Source organism: Microtus pennsylvanicus, chromosome 12, assembly GCF_037038515.1.
Source record: "Microtus pennsylvanicus isolate mMicPen1 chromosome 12, mMicPen1.hap1, whole genome shotgun sequence".
NCBI classification, from domain to species: domain Eukaryota; kingdom Metazoa; phylum Chordata; class Mammalia; order Rodentia; family Cricetidae; genus Microtus; species Microtus pennsylvanicus.
In genome coordinates this window covers 34,752,882-34,775,750 of record NC_134590.1, presented here as the reverse complement: position 1 = coordinate 34,775,750, position 22,869 = coordinate 34,752,882, and the positions used below count along the sequence as shown (strand labels likewise).

At 46.1% G+C, this 22,869-nt stretch overlaps 1 protein-coding gene across 12 annotated transcripts in view; it reads right to left on the bottom strand.

Moving 5' to 3' along the window:
• The window catches only part of Apbb2 (amyloid beta precursor protein binding family B member 2), a 320,293-nt gene that overhangs the window by 51,937 nt on the left and 245,487 nt on the right, over positions 1-22,869 (bottom strand). For 11 of the 12 annotated variants that reach the window (XM_075943293.1, XM_075943299.1, XM_075943298.1 and 8 more), the window contains 2 exons: positions 7,445-7,591; positions 6,641-6,768 (listed from right to left, as the gene is read on the bottom strand). In XM_075943293.1, the coding sequence (XP_075799408.1) occupies positions 6,641-6,768; positions 7,445-7,591 (275 nt within the window). Of the gene's footprint in view, positions 1-6,636; positions 6,769-7,444; positions 7,592-22,869 lie in introns of all 12 variants that reach the window. The other variant, XM_075943305.1, reaches the window with a different exon arrangement.

Here is a 22,869-nt window from a genome sequence, read left to right as displayed (position 1 = left end):
GTGTTTGCAAAAGAAACCAAAACAAAACAGCAAAACCGGAAACAAGAGCATGTGCTATGTGTAACAAGAAGCCTTTGAAAGCAGCTTGAACCAAATCCATTCATAAAACCCACTGTGCATAACCTAGGGGAGGAGAATACTGAAGAACACCCAGCACAATTCCTTTTGTTGTTGTTGTTGTTGCTGTTTTTCAAGACAGAGTTTCTCTGTGCAGCACTGGCTGTCCCAGAACTCGCTCTGTAGACCAGGCTGGCCTCAACTCTGAGATCCCCCTCCCTCTGCCTCCCAAGTGCTGGGATAAAAGGCGTGCACCACCATCCCTGGCTACAATCCTCTACATTAGTTGGATAACAAGTTCCTGAGATTAAAACCAGACGGAACGACTGAGCCAAAGAGAAATCATCTGACAGCGAAGGGATAATCTGTGACATATAAAGATCTTATTAAAATTAGTCATCGCAATCAGAAAAGAGCTAAATAAAGTATGTTCCAGGAAAAGAAGGTCTGCCCTTCAAACCACCCTTACAAGCATTTCACAGGGTCACATTTAACCTGAGTAAGGGAGGATGAGTTCCTAAAAAGCATATGTACACAACACTGGTAACAGTTGCTATCGAAGGGTGCAGGAATATAGAAATATAAAATTGTAAGCCCAAACACATTATGGGAAACATAAATAAATAAAGCTGACCGCCACTGTTAACCTTTAACACTGTCTGCCTTAAGAGCAGACATCCCAGCAGCCATGTGGACAGAGGTAAACGTGTAACAATTGTCTCCTGCCCCAGCTTCCCAGCTAGGCAGGTACTGGGGACAAAGGTTAGTTCTAACTCTTGCCTCAATGGGACCCTCTGCTTGTAGTCCCTTAATTTTTAACTGTCCCCTATGTGACTCTACTCTCTGCCTTGCATTCTTTTAGGGACAGTGAAAAGCGGCTGTGACAGTCACAGGCTTTCGCAAACACTCAAAGTTAACATTCTAACGTCCTATAACCAAAAGCTGTAAAACTTAAGATGTAATGTGACTTTAAGCCTGACCTCAAGGTTGTAAAAGCTCTTTGACTCACGCCTGGTGCTTGACTTTACTATAAGAAGAGCCCCCAAACCAACCCTCATTGCCAGAGTTTCCGAAGCCCGATCTCTAGCTGTCCTTACCGCAGGGTAATTGTGTGCCGGCAGTAACTTTTCTTCTTTTCTGAAATGAAGCTTGCTTCTGGTTTAATAGACTTTGGTGGTCTGTCCCCCATCATTGCAACCCCGGACCCAACACTATTAATTATGGAGAAATTTTATCTTCATTAGAGCAGGTCCAATGGAGTCTCTACTTACAGTCAATATTTATTAAATGCAATCAAATTTTTCTTAATAAACAAACCTCAGCAACTTAGTGCTGCCACTAATTTAAACAAATGAGTTTACTACCCCGAGCAGCCTTTCCCAAAGCGTGTTTCACGTGCGTGTATTTCCATGAAGGAAACTGATACATATCCTTCCCTACAGCCCATGAGAAGGGTTGGTCCTCAATTCACGGAACTGCTGGGAAGTGATGGAACCTTTAAGACGTACAGCCTAGATGAAAGTGGTCATATAAGAACAGGATCCTGATGGGGACACTGGGACCCTGGCCTCATTTCTTTCTCCCATTGCTTTCTAGCCATGATGTGGGAAATAGCTCCCTCTACCACGTTTCCCTCAAGATTTACAGCCGCTTTGCCACAGTCCTAAAAGAAATGGTGATAACTGATCTTGGGCCCCTTTCCTTTAAAAGACTGACTACCTGAGCTATCTCCTCACAGCTACACAAGCTATTCCAGTATAGACACAGAAAGTATTCCACTGTAGACTGCAGTATAGAGCCTCAGAGACTGGAAGGGGTCCAGAGTGTGGAAAAGACCTGCCACGTTGTTTAACAGTTTCCCAGGCAACTCTAGACTCTTCAACCTTCTTAATGCCCGACCCTTTGAAGGGACTCTGGCCATGGCTGGCACTCTGGAGCATGGCAAACAAGGCTCTGGCAGGCCTTGCCCCTCTCCCCAGTTCCCTCTGCCTGGCTAAAACCCCTTAGATTACATTCCTGAAGCTGGTGACCAGGGTCTACCCCTTTATTTCGCCACTTCCTCCTCCTAAGGCTGACTACCAAGGTCAGGCTATCAAAGTATTGAAGTACAGCAATCAAAAGCTCCCTTTGGTTCACCTAATTAACATGTCCAATTAAAATTAAACACCTTATCCAAATACAGGGTTTTCCCTTCTGCCTTAATAAACCGCCAATTGTCTATGGGCCAAGTCTGTCTCCTCTCTATCCAGAGGCAATCCTTTATGTCATCGTCGTCATCATCATCATCATCATCATCATCATCATCATCATCATCATCATTGTTTCCCACCTCCAAATACCCCCTCCTCCTCTCCCTTGTTCTCTATCTCTTGTCTTTGTCTCTTTTTCCCTGCCCTTTGTCCCTGGTGGGGGGAGCGGGGGGGGGGGGTGGGACTAAATCTCCTTCGAGCTGAGAACTTGGTCTTGGGAGTCCTGAGCTGACACCGTTCCCTTTCACCTTTACCACAGTTCCTCATGTGGTAGTGACCCTCAACCATAAAATTATTTTGGTGATACTTCATAACTGTTATTTTGCTACTGTTATGAATTGTAATATAAATATTTGTGGACAAAGAGGTTTACCAAAGGGGTCGCCACCCACAGGCTGAGAACCCTGCTGTAGACCCTTTGTGCCATGGATACCTCACATGGTACAGCACCATGAAAGCTTCCCACTAAAGAGATCTGAAACCTAGACAGGCCCATCTGGCCCTTTGCATCATGGGAAACAAGAGGGCTTAGCAGACACTCTTGCCTCTGGGCGACAGAGACAGCATCTCAGTGTCCTTCCTAGAAGATGGGTTCACATCTGTCACTGGGAAAAAACAAAACAAAAACGGGGGTAGTCTCTGCTAAAGTTCCATTGGGTTGAGAAATTGAGGCCATTTATGTTTGACACTTCTATTAAAGAATAAGGAGAAAATTGCTTCCCAAGGTGTAAAAACGCTGAGTTTAAAGTCTACACAGGCCTTCTAAACAAGAAGTGACACCCCTCCTACCCATCGCTAGACTGGTGGCCTAGCAGGCCATAGAGTCCAAATGAGAAGTGGTTCTCTAGTCGTCTGCTTCAGGGACTGAGGACAAAACACCAGTGAGAAGCCCTGTGCCACCCACACACCTGAGGACACCCTCTTTAACACAGTGGTGGGGACACAGCACATCCGTCTAAGGGCTCCTCGGGGGAACACACTACCTCGAAAACTCTAAAACTCCCTCACCAGCCTCCACCTCTTCATGTTAGTCTCACTGTGATTAAAACAGCCAAGCTGTGGTGTGACGGGGAAGGAGGAGGCAGCTCTGCACTGCCAGGCGGTAAAGCAATCGGGGTTCCAACCCCCCCCCCCCCCCCAAGAAGGCATGCCCCTCAAGCCAGGACTAAGCTGCAGCCAGAATTGAAACCCTATAAGCAAACCCCACAGAGATTACATCAGAGGCAACCCCAACTCCCCATACAGTTCACAAGAAGCCTTTCCTACTCAGCCACGGAAGACAGTGGACGGGTGACATCACCCACCGCTCAGATTGCCTCTTCACCCATGGTAAAACTACCAAGGAGTTTCACGGTAACTGAGACCCTTAAAGACCTTCAGAAAACGCCATCGCCAACGCTTTCAGAAACTGAAGTTACACAGCTCGGAGGGGTGCACTGCCCTATCGGGGAAGGTTCTGCCCTCCAGTCTAGTGCACATACTTTCCTTACTCATTTTAACCACATCAAGAAACCCCCCAAGAGATGCCCTTTCCTCAGCAAGGCAAGGTACAAAAGAGAATGCGAAATGGCCTTGTTTTCTCTCGCAAAATGAAACACTGTTATGTTTTATTCATGCAAAGTGAAAACCCTTTTTCTTTCCAGCATTACAAATTGAATTTGCTCTTGTAAATTGCTGTTAAGGAAAAAAAAAGAGAGAGAGAAAGAATCAAAAGCAAAGGAAAGTTAAATATATATTTATATATTTAGCCGGAATACAAAGGCTCCTTCTTCTAGGGCACGAAAGCTCGGGGGACCAATGGGGAGAAACAGACCCTTTAAGTGGCGAACTTGCTTCTTTATCTACTGTTCCAAAAGGGCTCAAAGACACCTCCCACCCCTAACCACAGAGACATGCTGAGGTCCTGAGAGCCTATGGGGAGACACTAACATAATGTCACCTACCTTAACTGTGCTGTTTGGTGGGGATGGGTTTGGGAGGGGCTCTTCCTGCTCAGCAGGTAAACTGAACTCACCAAGTTAGCAAGGGTTTCCTATCCTATCTCCTGTGATCAACCATCCTAGAAGCCACCGGAAGTCTGACCCCTCCCCTCCGCAGTGACTTGAAAAGGAAGCCATGTAATTAGCTGCATCTGTTAAGTGCATGTTGCTTTAAAAAATTAAGGGTAAACATTCATTAAGCACTTGCATGTTTTCATCACTGTGCCAATTATTACACACACTTGCTGGTGTACACACACATGTGCCGTTGTCCCTGGCAGCCATCTTCGTTTCTCAGATGGGAGAAAATGAGGCACCGAGAGCTGGAGCAATCTTGCCATCTAGAATCCGAATCACGTTTCTCTGATACACAAGCAGCGATTGGATTTATTTTAAACAAACAGTGTAGACCGAGCACTTGCATGAGTAAAATCTAACCTAAAACACACGTAACAGGGCTGAGGACATGACTCAGGGGTGGAGCGCTTACTTGGAGCCTTCAGTGAGGTGACATCACAAACAAAAAGCAGACCTGAATAGACATTTCTGGTTGTGGGGATATATAACAGACTTCATTTTGGCTCCTGCCATAAAGACAGATATGGAGAACAGAAATCAGGAAAGAGCAAGCCCTCTACAGAGGCTACTTGTTTCAGATGGGTAACGGCCACCTCAGAGCTTCTTTGTAACAGCCATTCACTAAGGTGAAGGCAAGCAAAGAGTTTCTTTGTAACAGCCATTCACTGAGGTGAAGGCAAGCAAAGAGTTTCTTTGTAACAGCCATTCACTGCATGAAGGCGAGCGAGCGCTCCAGTACTGCAGCCCTCCAAATGTAACATGATCATCTGCCTACTGGCTCACCCTAAAGCTGGGGCTCCTCACTCTCATATAAAGAGCTCAGAGATTTATACCCGATCAGCGGTCAGAAAATTCTCCTTTCTCAAGTCTGGTTCCAGCACAAACGCCTGTTCTTTTACTGTCAAATATCTAGTCAGAAGCCTTCATTTCTGGTTTAGGATGTGGAACTGGTCAAGACGATCAAACACACTGGTACGTCATATACAGGACAGCTGTATAAAAGAAGGCAGACCCTCCCCTTATAAAGGACCGTGTGACCCAATTTTTGAACAAACAAGCCAGAATGCTCAGGAAAACCATCCTTCTGGCACCTGAGATTTGATCTACTTTGTAACATTCTTGTGCATTTTCAACACGATTGCCTTAAACGTTCAACAGTTTGACCCAAAATGCTAGAAGACACCCCTATACCGTGAGAACTGCCAAAACATTGATTATAACTTGTGTCAACTGAATGTCCAATTATTTTGCAATGGGGTTCAAGTACAGTATTAGCGGTAACAGTAGCTAAAGTCCTTAGCTACAACATGGCTTGAAAGTCAGAACGTTAGTTTCCTGTCTTTTGGAGAAGAGAAGAGCCATAAGTACTTGTGGTAACTTATTTCCAGGAGAATAGCATAGAAACACATGCGGAATGCAATTGTTATAACTAAACACTTCAAGTGTTAAAAAACTTTAGCCAAACCCAAATGGCCGATACTCATGACTTTTTAAAGATCGAAGGTTAAGGCTTGCGTGTGATCTTACCCTTTCAAACAAGCCCTTAGGAAGAAACGTCACTAGTGACATGAATCTGAAGCAGTCAGGACGTAACCAAGTACAACGACATGGATAAGAAAAGGAATGTAAAAAGAATGTGAAAAAGAGAGAAATAACGGGTGCAGATTGTCGGAAGGGTAGGGAACTTGTGAAAATGAGGGAGAAGTGTGTACAGAAGCCCTTTGAGCCACACGAGTGGCCAGGCTCCTCCCCCCAAGAACTTCTACCTTCCAGGTTCCACTCACAGAATACTCTAACTGCCCTAACCGCTGGACCCCATCCTACAGAGTAAAATAAAAGGCCAATTTCTGGACATGAAACCCCACCAATATTCATCCTGGAAAGCTCCACCCCCTAAAAAAACTCTATATAAGCCCTGTATCCTGTTCGGTTCCCCTGTTTCTCATCTGAGCAGAGGCAGCCACCCTCCTGGGTTTTTCCCTCCCAGTAAACCTCTTGTATGAGGTTTGTTGTGTGGTGTGACTGAGAGGTATTCTTTGGCTCCTGGCTGCCAGGACACCTTTTCATATCCGAGCTGTTACACCTACAGTGTAGACCCAAAGGCATGCAAGAGTCAGAGATGATGAGTGTTTGAGGGATGGAAGCCAGGGAGGGAAAGTTTGGATGTCTTGGGAGGTGGGGGAGCAGAGAGAGATTCACTTGGGTCTGTTACATCTCTACAGTTTCCATTAAGATTCATACTGAGGGAGGTTAGGCTGTACCAGCCCAGACACTCACCGGCCATTGTCTCGGCCCACTCCCCACACACGGATGCTCACGATGGGCTGCGAGTGTAGCACGGAGCGGTCCATGGGGTCCACGAGGCTGAGCATGTCGTTTTCCAAAATCAGATACATGTCTTTGCCCTGGGCGTCAACAAGAAAACACGGAGACCTTACATCTTGTGTGCACTTTCTCGTCAACTCTTATCTTTAACCATTGACACTTCTGGATTTAGATAAACTGCTAACAGGAAAGCCACGGAGTATTTTATAAACTCCACCCACCCCTTCCAGCCACCAACGGTTCCCTCCTCATGAGCCTAGTCTTTAACAGCGGAGTCACCTCTGTAGCCTGCAGACATTATCATCTCAACTATTAGTTCAAAGCGGATTCACTTTATTACAAGCGAGACAATATGTAGGCATCAATTCCACAGCTCATGTGCAGTGACCGTCAGGTTACAAATGAAGAAGTACGCTAAAGGTAACGAGTCACTTTGCGGAGCAGGACCTTGGCACTCACAAGTGCAGGTGGGGAATCACATGTCACTCTGTGTGTCAGGAGTTGTTCCCCAGAAAGCTGTTAACAGATGGCATTCATGGTGCACGTTTTGGGATGGATTCTGAGCTGTGAACGTTCACTGATGGACCTTTGAGGATCTGAGGGTCTGTTCTCTCCCGGGGGCACGGTCCTGCACGGGCCATAGTGGGGTTACCCAGCAGCTACTCTGGAGCTTCCTGCTGACAGTTTTTGACCATTGCCATTGCAAACACATCAACTCCCTCACTACAAGCTCTCCCAGAGCCCCAGGTGACTCACCTCTCCCCAGATGCCAACTGTGTCTCGGATGTCGTTTTTGCAGTAGGAAAGCTGCCGGATGCAGTTGTTGACAGCGACACTGCTCTTCCCGGGGGCAAGGTCCTCCTCTGCCATCTCTACCCAGCCCAGAGAGCGCACAGCAAAACACTGGAAGGCAAAGTCAGACAACACCAAGTGACTCGTGGGTTGGGGTCAATCGGCATCAGGTTACTTGGAACCACATGGTGGCAAGGACAGGGTCTGCTCAGTGCACTTTATTCGCTTCACTGTGGTGGTCACCCAACCCAGTTAGCAAATCCTCTACTGCTGGAAGACAAAATTGCGACGATTTGTAGCTATGCCATTTTGAAAAACGCAGGGGCAACCTTCTGTCTAACCATGTAGCGAAGAGCACAGGGACAGCCTTCTTCTGTCTACAGTGCAGTGAGAAGCACAGAGACAACCTTCTTCTGTCTACAGTGCAGTGAGAAGCACAGAGACAACCTTCTTCTGTCTACAGTGTAGTGCTCGCAGATACTATCTCCACAGAAGAACAGCACCAGGGGCGTAATTGCAGAGTTAACTAATAGCACAGAGGCTTCTAAATTCTCATCATCTGTGATAAGACAGATTTCTTTTTTAATGGTAAGAAATGTAATCCCATGAGACCCGGTATTATTAAGTACTTAGCAAAGAAAATCTAAGAGCGTGAACTATATGCAGTAGACGGCCAATAGAAAATGAACTCAATAGTATTTTTTTGGAGGTTTTTCCTTTTTTCCTTCTCATAATATTCTATCTGGACATTTTTCCCTTATAGATATTTTACTTATACGTTATGGATTTTGATTTTTTTTGTGTGTCTCTATGGGATTTCTGTGTGAGTGTGTGTCTCTGCATCTATATGTGTTTCTTATACTTTTTCTTTGACTCTTTTTTATTTTTTGCTCATTTATTTTGTTCTATTCAGGTTTGTTTTGAATTTTATCCTATCGTTGTTTTTTATTATGAATTTCATTTTAAAGAATATTTATTTATTATGTATACAGTGTTCTGCCTGCATGCACACCTGCATACCAGAAGAGGGACCAGATCTTATTACAGATGGTTGTAAGCTACCATGTGGTTGCTGGGAATTGAACTCAGGACATCTGGAAGAGCAATCAGTGGTCTTAACCTCTGAGCCATCTCTCCATCAGCAGTTTCATTTTTTAAAAGATGCCTGTTTGTTTTCTAATGAGAGAGAGCTAGAAAGGGTAGGGGCTTTGGGTGGGATCTGGGAAGATCTCTAGGAGGGGAAACCATAATCAGAATGTTGAATAAAAAATCTATCATTTACACACACACACACGCCAAAAAACAACCCCCCCCCAAAAAACCCCAATGATGTGCTTATTTCAAGAAGCCAACACTCCCAAGACATGAAACGTGATATGCATCATGGGCAATGCTCTTGATCACGAGAGCTGCCATCTCCAAAAGATCTGAGTTTTCTTTCACCCCTCCCTGCACCCTGAGGTCCCCTCAAAGCTATGAACCAGTTTAAGAGACCAGTTTCCAGGGCCAGGTGGGACAGACAAACAGCCACCTTCTTTTGAAAGCAAAGAGGCTGACTCTCAAAGAGAAGCTGCCAAGTTTACAAATGAAAACTTCAAAATGAAATGAAGAAATGTGGCGATCTATCCCAATGTGACCAACATCAAGTCTGGTCTAACCTTCTCCACCCCCAACACCATCACCAGAGTGGGCAACCCCTACCTGAGTTGCTAGTCACACTTCCTCAAGGGGGAGAACTCAATAAAGTGCTAAACACAGAAGCTACACATGGTATGCACAGCACTCACAGATGCACTCGGCCAAGGTGGGAAAGCTGGGCAATGCTTCCTTGCATCTGTGCAGTCAGGGCATGCCGGGGGAAGCGTCTATTACAAATAAATTCCAAAGAGAAGGTCGTCCTAGAGACCGGAAAAGCTACTCAGCTGCTTGTCCAATGGGTACAGCTGTGGCGGAGGCCTCACAGTTGTTGTTGTTGTTGTTGTGTGTGTGTGTGTGTGAGTGTGTGTGTGTGAGCTGCAGGGGAGAAGACACTGCTGGTCTGCCCTTCTTGCATTTCTGCTTTCCCAGCCACCAAAGCAAACTCTACTTCTCCAGGTGGCTAGTCAGAAATGCCTAGACACACATCACCATATACCCTGTTTTACTAAAATCCACTTCCTGGCTCTGACTGATCTCATGGGCACCCTGACCCCACTGTTTCTCCAGGGAGTCAGGGAGGCTCAAACACGACTCTCCAACTGGTTCCCAACACAAACCCTCATTAGCAAAGTCAGTGTCACAACCCACCCCCTGGCCTTGTCCTTAAGACCTTGTCAGGTCCCTCCTGCCTCTAAAAGAATTGACTTTTGGTTTGGATAATATTTACTTGCATTCTTATCATTACACACATACATACACACATAAGTACGGAGCCAGGGAGTCTTTGACTTCGGCTGCTACACTCTGTGTGCAGGTGTATATGTAAAGAAGCCAGAGGTAAATGCTGGGCGTCTTTCTCGCACTTTCTCCACTTTATTTCCTGAAACAGGATCTCTCCTTCAATCTAGAGCTCTGCAAATCAGGACGGCTAGCCAACAAACGGGCCCCCATCTCCTGCCCATCCCAAAGACCATTCCCTTGTAAGGATATCACAGGGTCCCTGCTCAGGCCTTAGGATCTACACGAGAGGCTGAACCCACTAGAGTTTGGACTAGGATAAATATGTATTTATTGTCCAACCTACCTCTTTGGAGGGCCTAAGAAGATAGCTCTTTTTTTTTTTTTAATTTAATTTTCGAGACAGGGTTTCTCTGTAGCTTTTGGTGCCTGTCCTGGAACTAGCTCTTGTAGACCAGGCTGGCCTCGAACTCACAGAGATCTGCCTGCCTCTGCCTCCCAAGTGCTGGGATTAAAGGTGTGTGCCACCATCGCCTGGCAAGAGGATGGCTCTTAATTCACAATAAGGTAAAAGAATACTGACTACAGGGCTGGAGAGGTGGCTCAGTGGCTAAGAGCACTGGCTGCTCTTCCAGACGTCCTGAGTTCATTTCCCAGCAACCACATGGTGGCTCACATCCACTTATATATAATAGGATCTGATTCCATATTCTAGCATGCAGGTATATAAGGAGAGCATTCATATACAAAATATAAATAAATTTTAAGAATACTGGTTACCTTTTGTTCCTTAAGTGCAAGCTGACATGGATGTCAATCTAAACAAACTCAGTAAAACATAACAGTACTGTTCTTGGCTAAAAGATAAAACCATCCAATCTTCTACAGCACTTTCAGATTATCATTTTGTCATAAGGAAACAAGAGCCTGAACTATCATCAACATCAGAAATTTATTCAAAGTCACTTCCTTGCACAGTCATGATTTCTGGTCTTCACCGCCATTCCATGTAGCCAGAGACAAATGGTATAGAGGGGATACCGTACCCCACCATGAGTAGCTCCAGCTGGGTCCTTCCCAAAGGGGAGCAAAGAGCACCAGCACTGCGTGGTGCTGCCCCCACGTGGTCAGGAAGCTTAAAGCAGTCATTACACGACCTTAAATTCAAGAGGTAAACAAAACTGGCTCTTGGGAACAAAAACTTAATTTTAGGTAGGGGAAGAGCTGATATATTTATTCAAATCACTTGCCTTTTAAAACTTTTTAAAAATGAAATTAAATATGAAAAAAATCAATAGACACATTTTTGTTTTGTTTTGCTTTGAGACAGGGGTTTCTTCTCTGTTTAGCCCTAGCAATCCTGGACCACACTCTGTGGACCAGGCTAGCCTTGAGCTCACAGAGATCCGCCTGCCTCTGCCTCCTGAGTGCTGGGACAAAGGGTGTAATACATTTTGATGACTGCTCACTTCTCAGTGGCTCTTGAAGAAGGGAAGTGAGCAATGGTGCAAGGTCTGCACGGTGCGATCAGGTGGATCTGGGGTCAGGTCATGGCTCCTCAGTACGCAGAGAGTGGCTGCGGTGAGCCACTGAGGGCTCGGTTTCTCCACATGTGAGATGGGAAGATTACACACTTTATAGTGCTAAGGCAACTGAATGATAACGGTCTGGGCATGGCGAGAAATCATTGGGTGGTTAATTCCAATCATTATTGTCAATAAATACTGCTTTTGTTGTTGTTGAGACAGGGTTTCACTGTGTAGTCCTGGCTGTCCTAGAACTCACTCTGTAGACCAGGCTGGCCTCAAGATCAAAGAGATCTGTCTGTCTCTGTTTCCTTAGTGCTGGGGTTAAAGGTGTGTACCGCCATGGCCCAGCGAATATTCTTTTCTACTAGTGGGTTTTAAACATTGCCGGAGTTGAACAGATTTCAGCCAGCGTTAAGATTTCTGTAGACCATGACGCTCTGGGGACTGCTGTGGAGGGGCAGCCCTGTTCTCTCCCCAGTGTGGCGCTGCTCTATGGACTCTGAGTGAAAACGCCTGGTTCAACCCCAGGACTGCCATTGCTGCTCCTGATCTCAGCAAGCCTTTCCTTTTAGTGTGTGCTCACTGCACATGCATGAAGGCCAGAAGTCAGTTTTGGGTCATTCCTCAGGAACCATCTGTTCTGTTTCATTAGACAGTATCTCTCTTATGGGACAGGGATCACTGAGCTCCTGGGAACCACCTGTCTCAGCTTCTCCCATGCTGAGAATGCACCATGTCTCACACTGCACCATACCCCGTACTGCAGCCTGCCCCACATTGCATAATGCATGGCACTGCACCATGCCCCAGACTGCGTCATGCTCTGCACTGCCACCATGCATGCCACTGCCACTTGTCCCACGCTGCACCATGCACCGCACTATGCCTCGCACTGCACCATGCACAGCACTGCACCATGTCCTACGCTGCACCATGCACCGCACCATGCCCCGCACTGCACCGTGCACAGCACTGCACCATGTCCTACGCTGCACCATGCACAGCACTGCACCATGTCCTGCGCTTTGATCTGAGTTCCTCAGGCAAGCACTTTACTGACCAAGCTGTCTCTTAGCCCCTAGGTTAGTTAACTCAGTCCTGGCTTCAGAGAGATGTGCATGGGGAGAACCTCTCCCAAAGGCCCATGTGGCGGCAGAAGAGCGCAGTTCTAAGCCTGATTTATTATCCACAGTCCATAATAAGTCCATAAACCTCCAGTTTCTCTATTCTAATCGGCAGGTCCTCAGCCTCTGCAACTCCAAGTTTGCTGAAAAGTGATAACACATAAGCTCAGAGAGCTGCCAGGAGATTGCAAAGAAACAAAGCGTGTGGCATATTGTCTGGCATATTGTAGGGACTCCTCTGATGCTCACTTTCCCCTCTTTTCTACGGCTCCAAAAGACAAGCTCCCTCTCCCTCCCTCCCACCTTCTTCTCCTTCTCTCAATCATTTTTCTTCCTGAAGACAGGCAATTTCTCCTTTCCTCAGCTAAGTTTCAGGTCTCTGTTGATTTTCTTCTGACCTTTAACATAGACCAGCAAGAGAGAACGCCAAGAGAATGCTGCAGATCACCTCTGAACCATGAGATGGGGGAGGGTGATGGTGAGGGTAGAACCAGGGGAATTAGACCGTAGAAGACACATGCAGGCCTCTGCCCCTAGCCCAGTAAGCCAGCCCACTGTGCAGAAGGGGGACAGTGACTAATGTCCACAAAGTGTCACACTGACTAACGACAGCACGGTGAGCTCTCTGCAACAGTGACACAGGTGCCAAAGTGATCCTTACAAACTAGGGACCCATGCCGGCAAGTTAAAACACACTCATACATAGGAATGACTGTAGCTTAATCCCTGAGTACCACAGAAACAACTGTATCTAAGAAAACAGCATCCATCGAGTACCAATTAGTTCCTAGAGACCTACACATCTGAGTGAGGCCCAGTCCCTCCTCTTGAGGCTTCTAATGAGTGGACACATGGTGGGAATTTATTGTGTGGCATCTTGAAATGAGAGCACAAAAAGGCACAAGCTGTATCGGTTGAGAGTTCATAGAAGAGCGGTTCTCAACCTGTGGGCTGTGCCCCCTTTGGGGTCAAACGACCCTTCCACAGACAGGCATCACCCAAGATCATCTGAAAACACAGATACTTACATTAAGATTCATAACTAGCAAAATTGTAGGTATGAAGTATGAAGTTACAAAGCAGCAATGAAAATAATTTTATGGTTGGGAGGAACTATATTAAAGGGTCACATCATTAGGAAAGTTGAGAACCACTTTTATAGAAGGTTTTTGATTCACAGTGAGGACTAGACAGCTTCCTGAAGGGCGTGGTGCTTCAAGGCGCTAACCTTGCAAGACAATGGATGCACTCATTTATAAGCATTTTTTTATATTTACTATATGCCAAGGAAGAAGGATTCTTCAGTGAACACTCAGACCAAACACTCCAAAAATTTCAAAAATCTGCAAGTGGGAGCTGGAGAGATGGCTCAGTAGTTAATGACATTTGTTATTCTTGCAGAGGACCCAGGTTGGATTCCTACATCTACATGGTGGGTCACAACCAGCTGTAACTCTAGTTCCAAGGAATCTAGCACCCCTTTTCTAGCCTTTGCAGGCACCAGGCACATGTGCAGTGCACAGACATATATGCAAGCAAAACATTCATGTATTTGGGCTGTCAAACCAAGGGGTTTGCAACTTCATCACTGTGGACGAAACAGTAAGATACAACTGTATGGGGCTTAAAGCAAGAAGCACAGTGACTTGGAGCCCAAGGATAATGGATGAGGAAGGAAGCCAGTGTTTGCTCCAAGTCAAATATATCAGTGTTAGGGGAAATTCCACATTGCCAGCTGTGCCAATTCTTGTTTTGTGTTTCTAACTAGAGATGGTCTATCACTAAGGAAACATTGTGGATGGGAAGGAGGGGGATTCAGGCCTTTAGAGAAGCTGATGTGTTCCATCCTCTGCAGAAGGCCACGTCACCTGGCTTTAGCAGATTTACACAGGGCTGACAGACCTGCAAGTTCCATGAGTGGATTTCAGCATATTCCAAGTCTTCTGACATCCAAATCGTGTGTATATTTTGAAAGAAAGGCACAATACTATTATCACCTTTTAAAGGCTGTGAGAATATCAAAAAAGTACTAAAAAAGGGTTCCAAGCAAGTTGGGTAAGAGCACCCACCGATCAAGATAACTCAAGTATGTGAACTGAGAGATGGTGTAGGGTGTTCCCATGCCTGTAATGATTGCACTTGAGGCAGAGGCGGGAGGATCTAGAGCTCAAGGCCAGCCCAGGCTACTAGAGACCTTATTGCAAAACACTGGAAAGATGCCTGTCCTGGCAGCATGCACCTTTAATCTCAGCACTCAGGAGGCCAACGCAGGTGGATCTTTGCGAGTCTGAGGCCAGCCTGGTCTACATAGTGAGTTCTAAGACAGTCAGAGCTACACAATGAGACTCTGTCTCAAAAAAGGCCAAAGCAAACAAAAAATCACTACTACAACAACCAGCCAACCAACCAACCAACCAAAAAAACAAAAACCACACTGGGAAAGCAAAAAAGTTACTAGCTAGCATCCAGGAAAGAGGTTAAGTAGTTCAGCTGAAAAGGAGGCTAGGAATTTAGGAGGACATAAAAGAAACACTACAGGAAGTAGACCTGAGAATGAGCGACATAATCTGTGGCCCTAGCTAGAGCGCAGGTGATGGGGAGTCCAAGAGCCCAGAGTTGAACACAGGTACAGTGTTCAACGCAAACCTTTTGAGATTGTGTCTGACATCCAGCAACAGCCCTACAGAAGGAGCAAGCTAGGCTGTCGGCAGAGGAGGAGCAAAGAAGACTTTAGCAGAGAGGAAGCCCCAGGGAGCTGGCAGAGCTTCTGTGATGACCATGGATGTCCACGGGACAGGGGACTGGGATACAGGCCTGTATTGCTAGATACTAGTATATGGTCATGCTGGCCGCTGCTATAGTCACAGAGATCAGCCGTCTAGAGACTCTTCACATCCATAAAGGCTGGAGTCAGGCAAAAAAAGGAACATGCTCTTGCCATGTCTGAATATGAAGGACTTTAAAAAATATTCATCTAAAGTTGGGCAGGTGGTGGCATATGCTTTTAATCCCTGCGCTTGGGCGGCAGAGGCAGGTGGATCTCAGTGAGTTTGAGGCCAGTCTGGTCCAGGACAGGCAGGACTGTTACACAGAGAAACAGAGAGACCTTGTCTTGAAAAACAAAACCAAAAACAAACAAGCAAAAATTCACCTAGCTCAAAGTGGGCATCTAAAGTACATTCATTTTATTTGATCTCCTCTGTTCTCTGATGTTTTCTCAAGAGTTTAGGGGAGCCGGGAAAGGAAGAAAGATAGAATCACCCCCTGGCTGGCCATGGTGAGCAACTATAATCCTAGCACTTTAGGGCGATGGATTACAAATTCAAGGTCAGCCTGTGCTACAAGGTGACTACCGTCTTAAACAACACCAACAAAACCAACCAGCACTTTGACTTCCTTTTCATGCCTTTATCAAGGGACTAAAATGCCTCTGGTTTCTACTCTGAGTCAGATCTTTTGATTGTCCAGCAAGCAAAATGCTTTAACACAAAACAACCTCCACAACACCCCTGAAAACATCCAGGCACTTCACGTTCACACAGCCCGGTAGGATGAGGCCTCGACTGCAGGAAAGTCATAGCCCACAGGGTTACTCCAGGCAGGAACGCGAACCCCTGTCATCAGGCACACGCTCATCAGTGAATCAGCTTTGCTATGGCTCGGAAGCAGGGAAATGCTTTCCAACTCCAGGAGGCTGTAGGTTTGTGGGGACAGGTGTCTGGAGGCTCCCTTGAGTGGTGTCTGACCCAGTTTTCCCACTCAAAGGAAACAAGTTGTTGGCCTGGTGAATTATTCATTCACCATGGCAGTGACTTTGGCCAGGGAGGCCCCAGAATGCGTTCTGCCCCAGCCCCCAACAAATATACCCCCTGCTTCTGCTGTCGCCCTAGACATTATGAGCATTCGGGCAGCAAACATGACGCAGGGGCCCTCTGGGACACTGGGCTGACTTGTGGCATTTATTTCAATTTTCTTCTTCATGTCTGTCGGAGTAAGACAGCCCTGTTGTGAAAGTCTGTGCCGTGCTCGTATCTAGGAAGATGCAGGTTATAAGGACATCCGACACCCATGAAGCACTCACATCAGGTCACTTGGTAAGGGGTGATATACAATGGAGCTATCTCCAGTATCCACCCATGAGCCTGCCTGCTCACCTACTACTGCCTGCTGCACTATAGGGAAGGTGGTTCCTAGCCTGGGTCATTAAAAGGCTAGGAAGACATCATTAAAAGGCCTAGCCCGAGGGGACTGCTGCTAAGGCCGCTGAGCGGGTTGAGCCACTACACCAGGACAAGTCATATGAACACAGAAGAGCCAGAGTGCCAGCTTGTTAACTTACACAGGCCACTGTCACTCTGACTCAACACAAGGTTTGCTCGCTGCTTCAAATCCACCCCGGTTTCTACTTGGTGGCCCACGCAAGCTGAGCGACAGAGGTGCATGCACAGGTGTCCATGCCAGCATTTTCACGGCCGGAATCTTAGAGATTCTCCCCTGGAGAGTAGACAGGCCTCTGGGTTGTGATTTAGTATAGGCACATTTAATTGTATTAGTCTTTTTCTGCCCAGGAACCAGCCTAGCATTGGGACCCTTTTAATTAATGGAAAATCGAAACAGAAGTAGGCTCACCTTAGAAATGGAGCCCAATGTTTCAAGAACGCTCACGGAATAGGTTTGTGTGTGCGCGCGTGCACACATGTGTTTAAGCAAGCATATTACAATGTTCACCATCACACTGGCTGAGAGAGTTTATCAAAGGCTTATTCTGCACTATCTGACACACCAAATTAAAGAGTAAGGATTTAGCAGGGAAACCATGAGAGCGGGAGTGGCCACTTACAGATCACAGGCCAAGCGCTGCCACCTCAGGCGCTGTAGCTCCTGTTTTCTGAACGAGAGGTGAAGGCACAAAGGGTCACTGAATTGCCAGCCACGTAGGAAGCAAGTGGCAGAGCTTCAACCCTCATGGTGGCATGCGGGGTCCCGACCTGAATTCCACAGGACAGGACGACGCCAGCACCATGAAACTGCGCAGGGGACACCACAGAGGGACAGAGGCAGCCATGGGCAGCATTAATTTTGCCATTCTGGGCTCTACGTTTGCTGTTCTAGAAAGAGAAATATCCGACCCTGTGGATCTGGATGCCCATGGCCCAGGGACGTGCCCGACAAATGCAGCAGACTAGGTAGGAATTTGTTGAGGGAGGAAGACCCGCAGGCTTCATCTAAGATACATGGAAGTCTCAGGGCAAGAGTGGAGTGGCCCTGGCTGGGAGTCCGGGACCTCTACGCTCTGCCTGGCCCTCCACCATGCTTATCATCCTTCACTGCCTGGCTTGCATCACTGGAGGGAATCCCTGCCCCTGCGGGTGCTGTTGAGGACTGAATGGGCACAGTTCTAAGGAGGCCTGGTACTGCCTACAAGAAACAGACGGGTTGGCTTCCATAATGTCCACAGGGTCAACTCTGAAGCCACAGCACTCAGAACCCTAGAGCTCCCTGCTTAACAGCCAAGTGTCACAGGACCAGTTCCCGCTGTTCCCTAAACTGTGTGATGGAGTACTTAGGTTCTAAGGAACACCAAGTATCTGATGGCTAGTGCCAAAGATATCAAGTATGTAGATGACCTCGGGGAGCACTCAGTGGGCTGGCCTTTATTAGCACGAGCCTCAAATGATTGACAAGTGAGTCACATCAGCTCAGATTTATCTGCCAAGTCTCCTTAGCCAGAGCCCTAGTCACAGTTCTTCCCAGACCGCTCCACCTGTGTCCCAAGGCCCAGAAGAACACCTTTAAGTTACCATGACGCATCAGCGAAAGTCACATTCTAAAAATGACCATGGAAATTCTCACAAAAGGCAGGGTGACTGCATCTGCTGCTGGAGATGCTTAAATGCCAACCCAAGCCAACCTGGTGCCAACGGATGTCTGCTGGGGACTGTGTACCCCCATGCCCTGAATTTCCTGTAAACAGCTTGTTTATCTATGCTTGCAGCTGCTCTGAGCATGAGACAGGGGAGTGGTTTCTGGTGGGCTTACAGCTGAAAACCCCCCAAGAGTTGGGGCATGGCCATTTAGTCAAGGAGACCCCCTATGTAAGCTGGAACACAATAAAGTGGGCGTTCTTGATTCAAGTTGGCATTCTTGGGGGATTCAACGATGACCCATGTCTCTGTCTCTGTGTGTTTGTGTGTTTCAATCTCCAGCCCCTTGCCTGGCTTGCAAACAGTCCATAGTGCAGGCAGTACTACTACAGGAGTAGTACCATAGTACACGTAGTACAGGCGCGAGTAGTACGGACGTTACAGATGTCAGAGCCCCCTCCTCTCTCAAAGCTTCAGAAGGAGCCTGTGCAAGTGGAGGGAGGTCAAGAAGCTCGCAAGGCAGAATCCAGCTCCTGCTCCTGCCGATGTGCAGCAGACACCTGTGTGCCTGGGAAGTCATTCTTAGGCCCCACAAGTATGAGTGTATCTGTTTTGTCCTGAAGGAGTCCTGGAAACAGCTGAGAGACACGTTCTCAGGTCCATAGGGCTGATTTATGTTACAGATTAGGTTCTGCTGCAGAGCTGAGGTTGTTTGCTGAGTAAGCACAGAGCAAAGCCAGAATGTGTGTCAGAGCCCAGCACGTGAAGTGGAAAGCAGGATGGTCATGTGAGCTTTTGGGGAGATGCTGAGTAAGAGAAGAGGAGTAAAGGGGCCTGAAATCAGGAGAGACAGGTGGGCCCCATCCTCACCTCCAGCCTGGGGCGGGGGCATGGCAAGGCCAGATCTAGGGCACCCTGGGAAGAAGGGGAAGTTACAGAATTCATCTTCAAACAGCAGGAGTCTTTGCAGTACAGGAAAAATGCAACAGTACAATCAAGACTGTTATTATTATTTCAGCCAACAGTTTGATGCAAGTGTGCTCTTTAGGAAGTGTCTGAGGCAGCTCAGAACCTGGTTGATCTTCTGCCCTGGAATGTGCTCTGGCAGGTACCACAAACAGTGCCACCTTGTGTGTGTGTGTGTGTGTGTGTGTGTGTGTGTGTATGCGTGTGTGTGCACGTGCATCTTAAATAAAGCCACTCTTTTGAGCAGCTCAAGGGCAAAAGCCTTCACTACTCGGTTTCTACCTTGTAGGCACAGATCCTGTCTTCAAGTTTCTTCCCTTGCTAACTTATTTGTAACCCCAGAATCAAAACTGGGAGTAAGCCACCAGTCCACATGTTCCCAGCACAAGAGAAGCAAAGTGGCACTTTGTCTTCTTGGCCCAGCTCTTACTCTTTAAACAAATGTCCTCTCCCTGGTCCACCCAGGGCTTTGCTTTCACACAGGTTTTATCTCTTGTTTGGGGTTGTCTTATGTATGACAGTTCTCAAAAGGTCTGGGATGACAGCTAAGTCAATAACGTGTCTACTCACAAGTATAAAGAGCCACATAAAAGCTAGGTGTGTGGTCGTGAGCATTTGTAATCCAGTGTTCTGGAAGCAGAGACAAGCAGAACCCTGGTTCTGCACTGTGTCAGGCAGCAGTTGTGGCATATTTAACTCTGTAAAGATATGTTACATTTGTTTATGCTGCATTCATTTAATTACATAAAGATGTGTTGCATGTGTTTCATTTTATCTAAGGCACCTGACTGGTCTAATAAAAAGCTGAGCAGCCAATTGCTAGGCAGAAGAGGGATAGGCAGGACTGGTGGGCAGAGAGAATAAACAGGAGGAGAAATCCAAGAATGAGAGGAAGAAGATAGAATGAGGGGGAAAGATAGGGAGCCCCCTCTCCCATGGACAAGTCAGGCAGTTACTAGCCAGCAGACACAGAGGAGGACAGTCAGAAAGGTAAAAAGTCCTGAGGCAGAATGTAAATGAAGAGAAAGAGAGGAAAATAAGAGCTGAAATAAGGCTGAGCATTCATAACTAATAAGTCCATGTCATGATTTGGGAACCTGTTGGTGACCAAAAGATAAAAGCCTGGATATTTGGTGACCAACATGGGGCCTGAGAAAGCTTAAAAAGAAGAAGGAGGAGGAGGACAAGACGACACAGCTCTTTTAAGAAGCTCTGCCATACAGCAGAGCACTTAAATTAAGAGCTCTACATACAATACATTAAGTAGAAACAAAAACCTAAGTAAGAATGCCTGCCACAGGGTGGACACCAACTTTCAGAGCTGGGCTGGTTGAATGCAATTCCCAGTCAAATGCATCTCTGGACTGGGCCCATGAGTTTAAGGCTCTCCTCTCACAGATCTGAGGACGGGGAGGAGCCAGTCACCAAAAACAGCTGTGGAGGACCCAGCAGTGGCTTAACAGTTTAAGGTTTTGCTCATGCAGACAGAAAAGGCTAGAGATACACAGTAAAGAAGGGTTGCTGTGTTAACTTTGAATTTTTTGAATGCTGATAAGCGAATGACAGCTGCCGAGAGAAATGGGACTGTAAGAGGGAATGCTGAATTAAACCAGTCTAGATACTTTAGGAATGCCTTAACTTTAAAATAGAATTCAAAAAATGTACTGTGTTGGGAAACAGGTTATGATTTCATTTCCACAGGAATTGAAAATCTGTGGATTCATTCACGGTTAATAGAGATCAGATTTGATCGAGGAAAATCCCCTAAAAATCCTGGCTACTGGCATAAAGAAATAAACCTAGAAACCCCACAAGACAAGTGATGTATATTTTACCTGCTCAAACATAAAACAAGAAATCATCTTTGGGGGGGCTTGTGTACAACACACAGTCCATACTTGTGTTAATGTTAGATATGATATGTATGTTACCTTCATAAGTTTGTGTGTTTTCAGAGCAAGGGGACCAGGCACCAGTGAAAATGTGGCCCAGGTTACCCAGTCTCTCAAAGTGCCTCTGTTGTCCTTTCCTCAGAGCTCTGCATGCAGAACAGCTTCAAGGCTGCTGCTGAGATGGCCCAGCTTCACAGACTAGCTAGGACTGCAGACAAGCCTGTGCTTTCCCAGTGCACAGACACTGGGCAACAAGTATTATAGCTGGTTTTCTAAGGACGTGACCATTATCTCAATCTTCTCAGGTTCCCTAAAGATGCCATCATCCACAGACAACAGGAAGCACATACATTTCCAAGAGGTGAGCTGGGTGGGTTTTGGTCATTCAGCGGATTATAGATATTTGTCATCATTTAAGGGGAATATAGAAATAAGATAAAAGACAACTATCAACCTCAAATATTTTACATTGTATGGATATTAGTATATTGACACAAATTTAAAGTTATTTTTGTTATACTGTATGTATGTTTCTACTCTTGTTTAGGGTATTGTGTTTATACAGCTCATTTAAAAATGTAAAGTATAATTATGGAATACAGGTTAGTAGTTAGTCATCTATACTAATCAGGATTGGACTCATATTAGGTATGCTTTCAAGGTCAAACACATGTATTTAGATAGATAGATGGACAGTGAGATATGTCTGCTCCTGGAAGCACCAATCTGCTTTATAAAAGGATGATGAGCATAAAAAAAACTCTATATGGAGTTTGCTTTCACTGTGGCAAGGTTAGCTACTGGGCAGCTTAATTGTTCTTACCTTGACTGCTGACAGTATGCAGTACAAACTGGACAAGTAGGGCACAAAGGATAAAGACTGTTGAATGTTGGCAGACATTTCTTTCCCACCTTCCAACATGGAGACTTGATATTAATGATGAATGCTTAGTCAATAGCTCAGGCTTATTACTATCTAACTCTTACATTTGAATTAACCCATATTTCTTATCTATGCTTTGCCATGTGACTTGGTACCTTATGTCAGTAAGGTGTCTACTGACAATTCCAGACTCCACCCTTCCCTTCGAACATTCATCCTATCTAACCTTATCCTGTTCAGCTATTGGCCAGTCAGCTTGTTTATTAAACCAATCATAGCGGCATATATTCACATAGTGTAAAGGAATATTCCACAGTTGAATTTTACCAAGATAAGGTGGGACAGTCCTTCAAAATTCCTGTTTCTTAGAGATGTCTGTCAGATACTCTGCAGGACACACAGGAAAACGACTGCTGAACTTTCTCAAGACTAGGTGGGACAGTCCTTCAAAATTCCAGCTTCATAGAAGAGCCTGCCAGATATTCTAAGCCTATAAGTCGAAAATTAGATGCCTCAACATTGCAGAGAAACCTTGAGTGACTGTCTAGGCAGTCAGATATCTGTCATTTCTATAGTTTTGGAAGTAGCTTGCGTTGCGCTTCCTGTTTATTCAGGGAATAGTATATCCTTCTGGGGTCTCCGATGGGGTTAAAGACTAGATAATTATACTTTTCTTTAGTTATGATAGAAGGTAAATTAGGTACAAAATTTTGGATTCACAAAGATAGGATAAACAACGGAGTATTTTCTCTGAA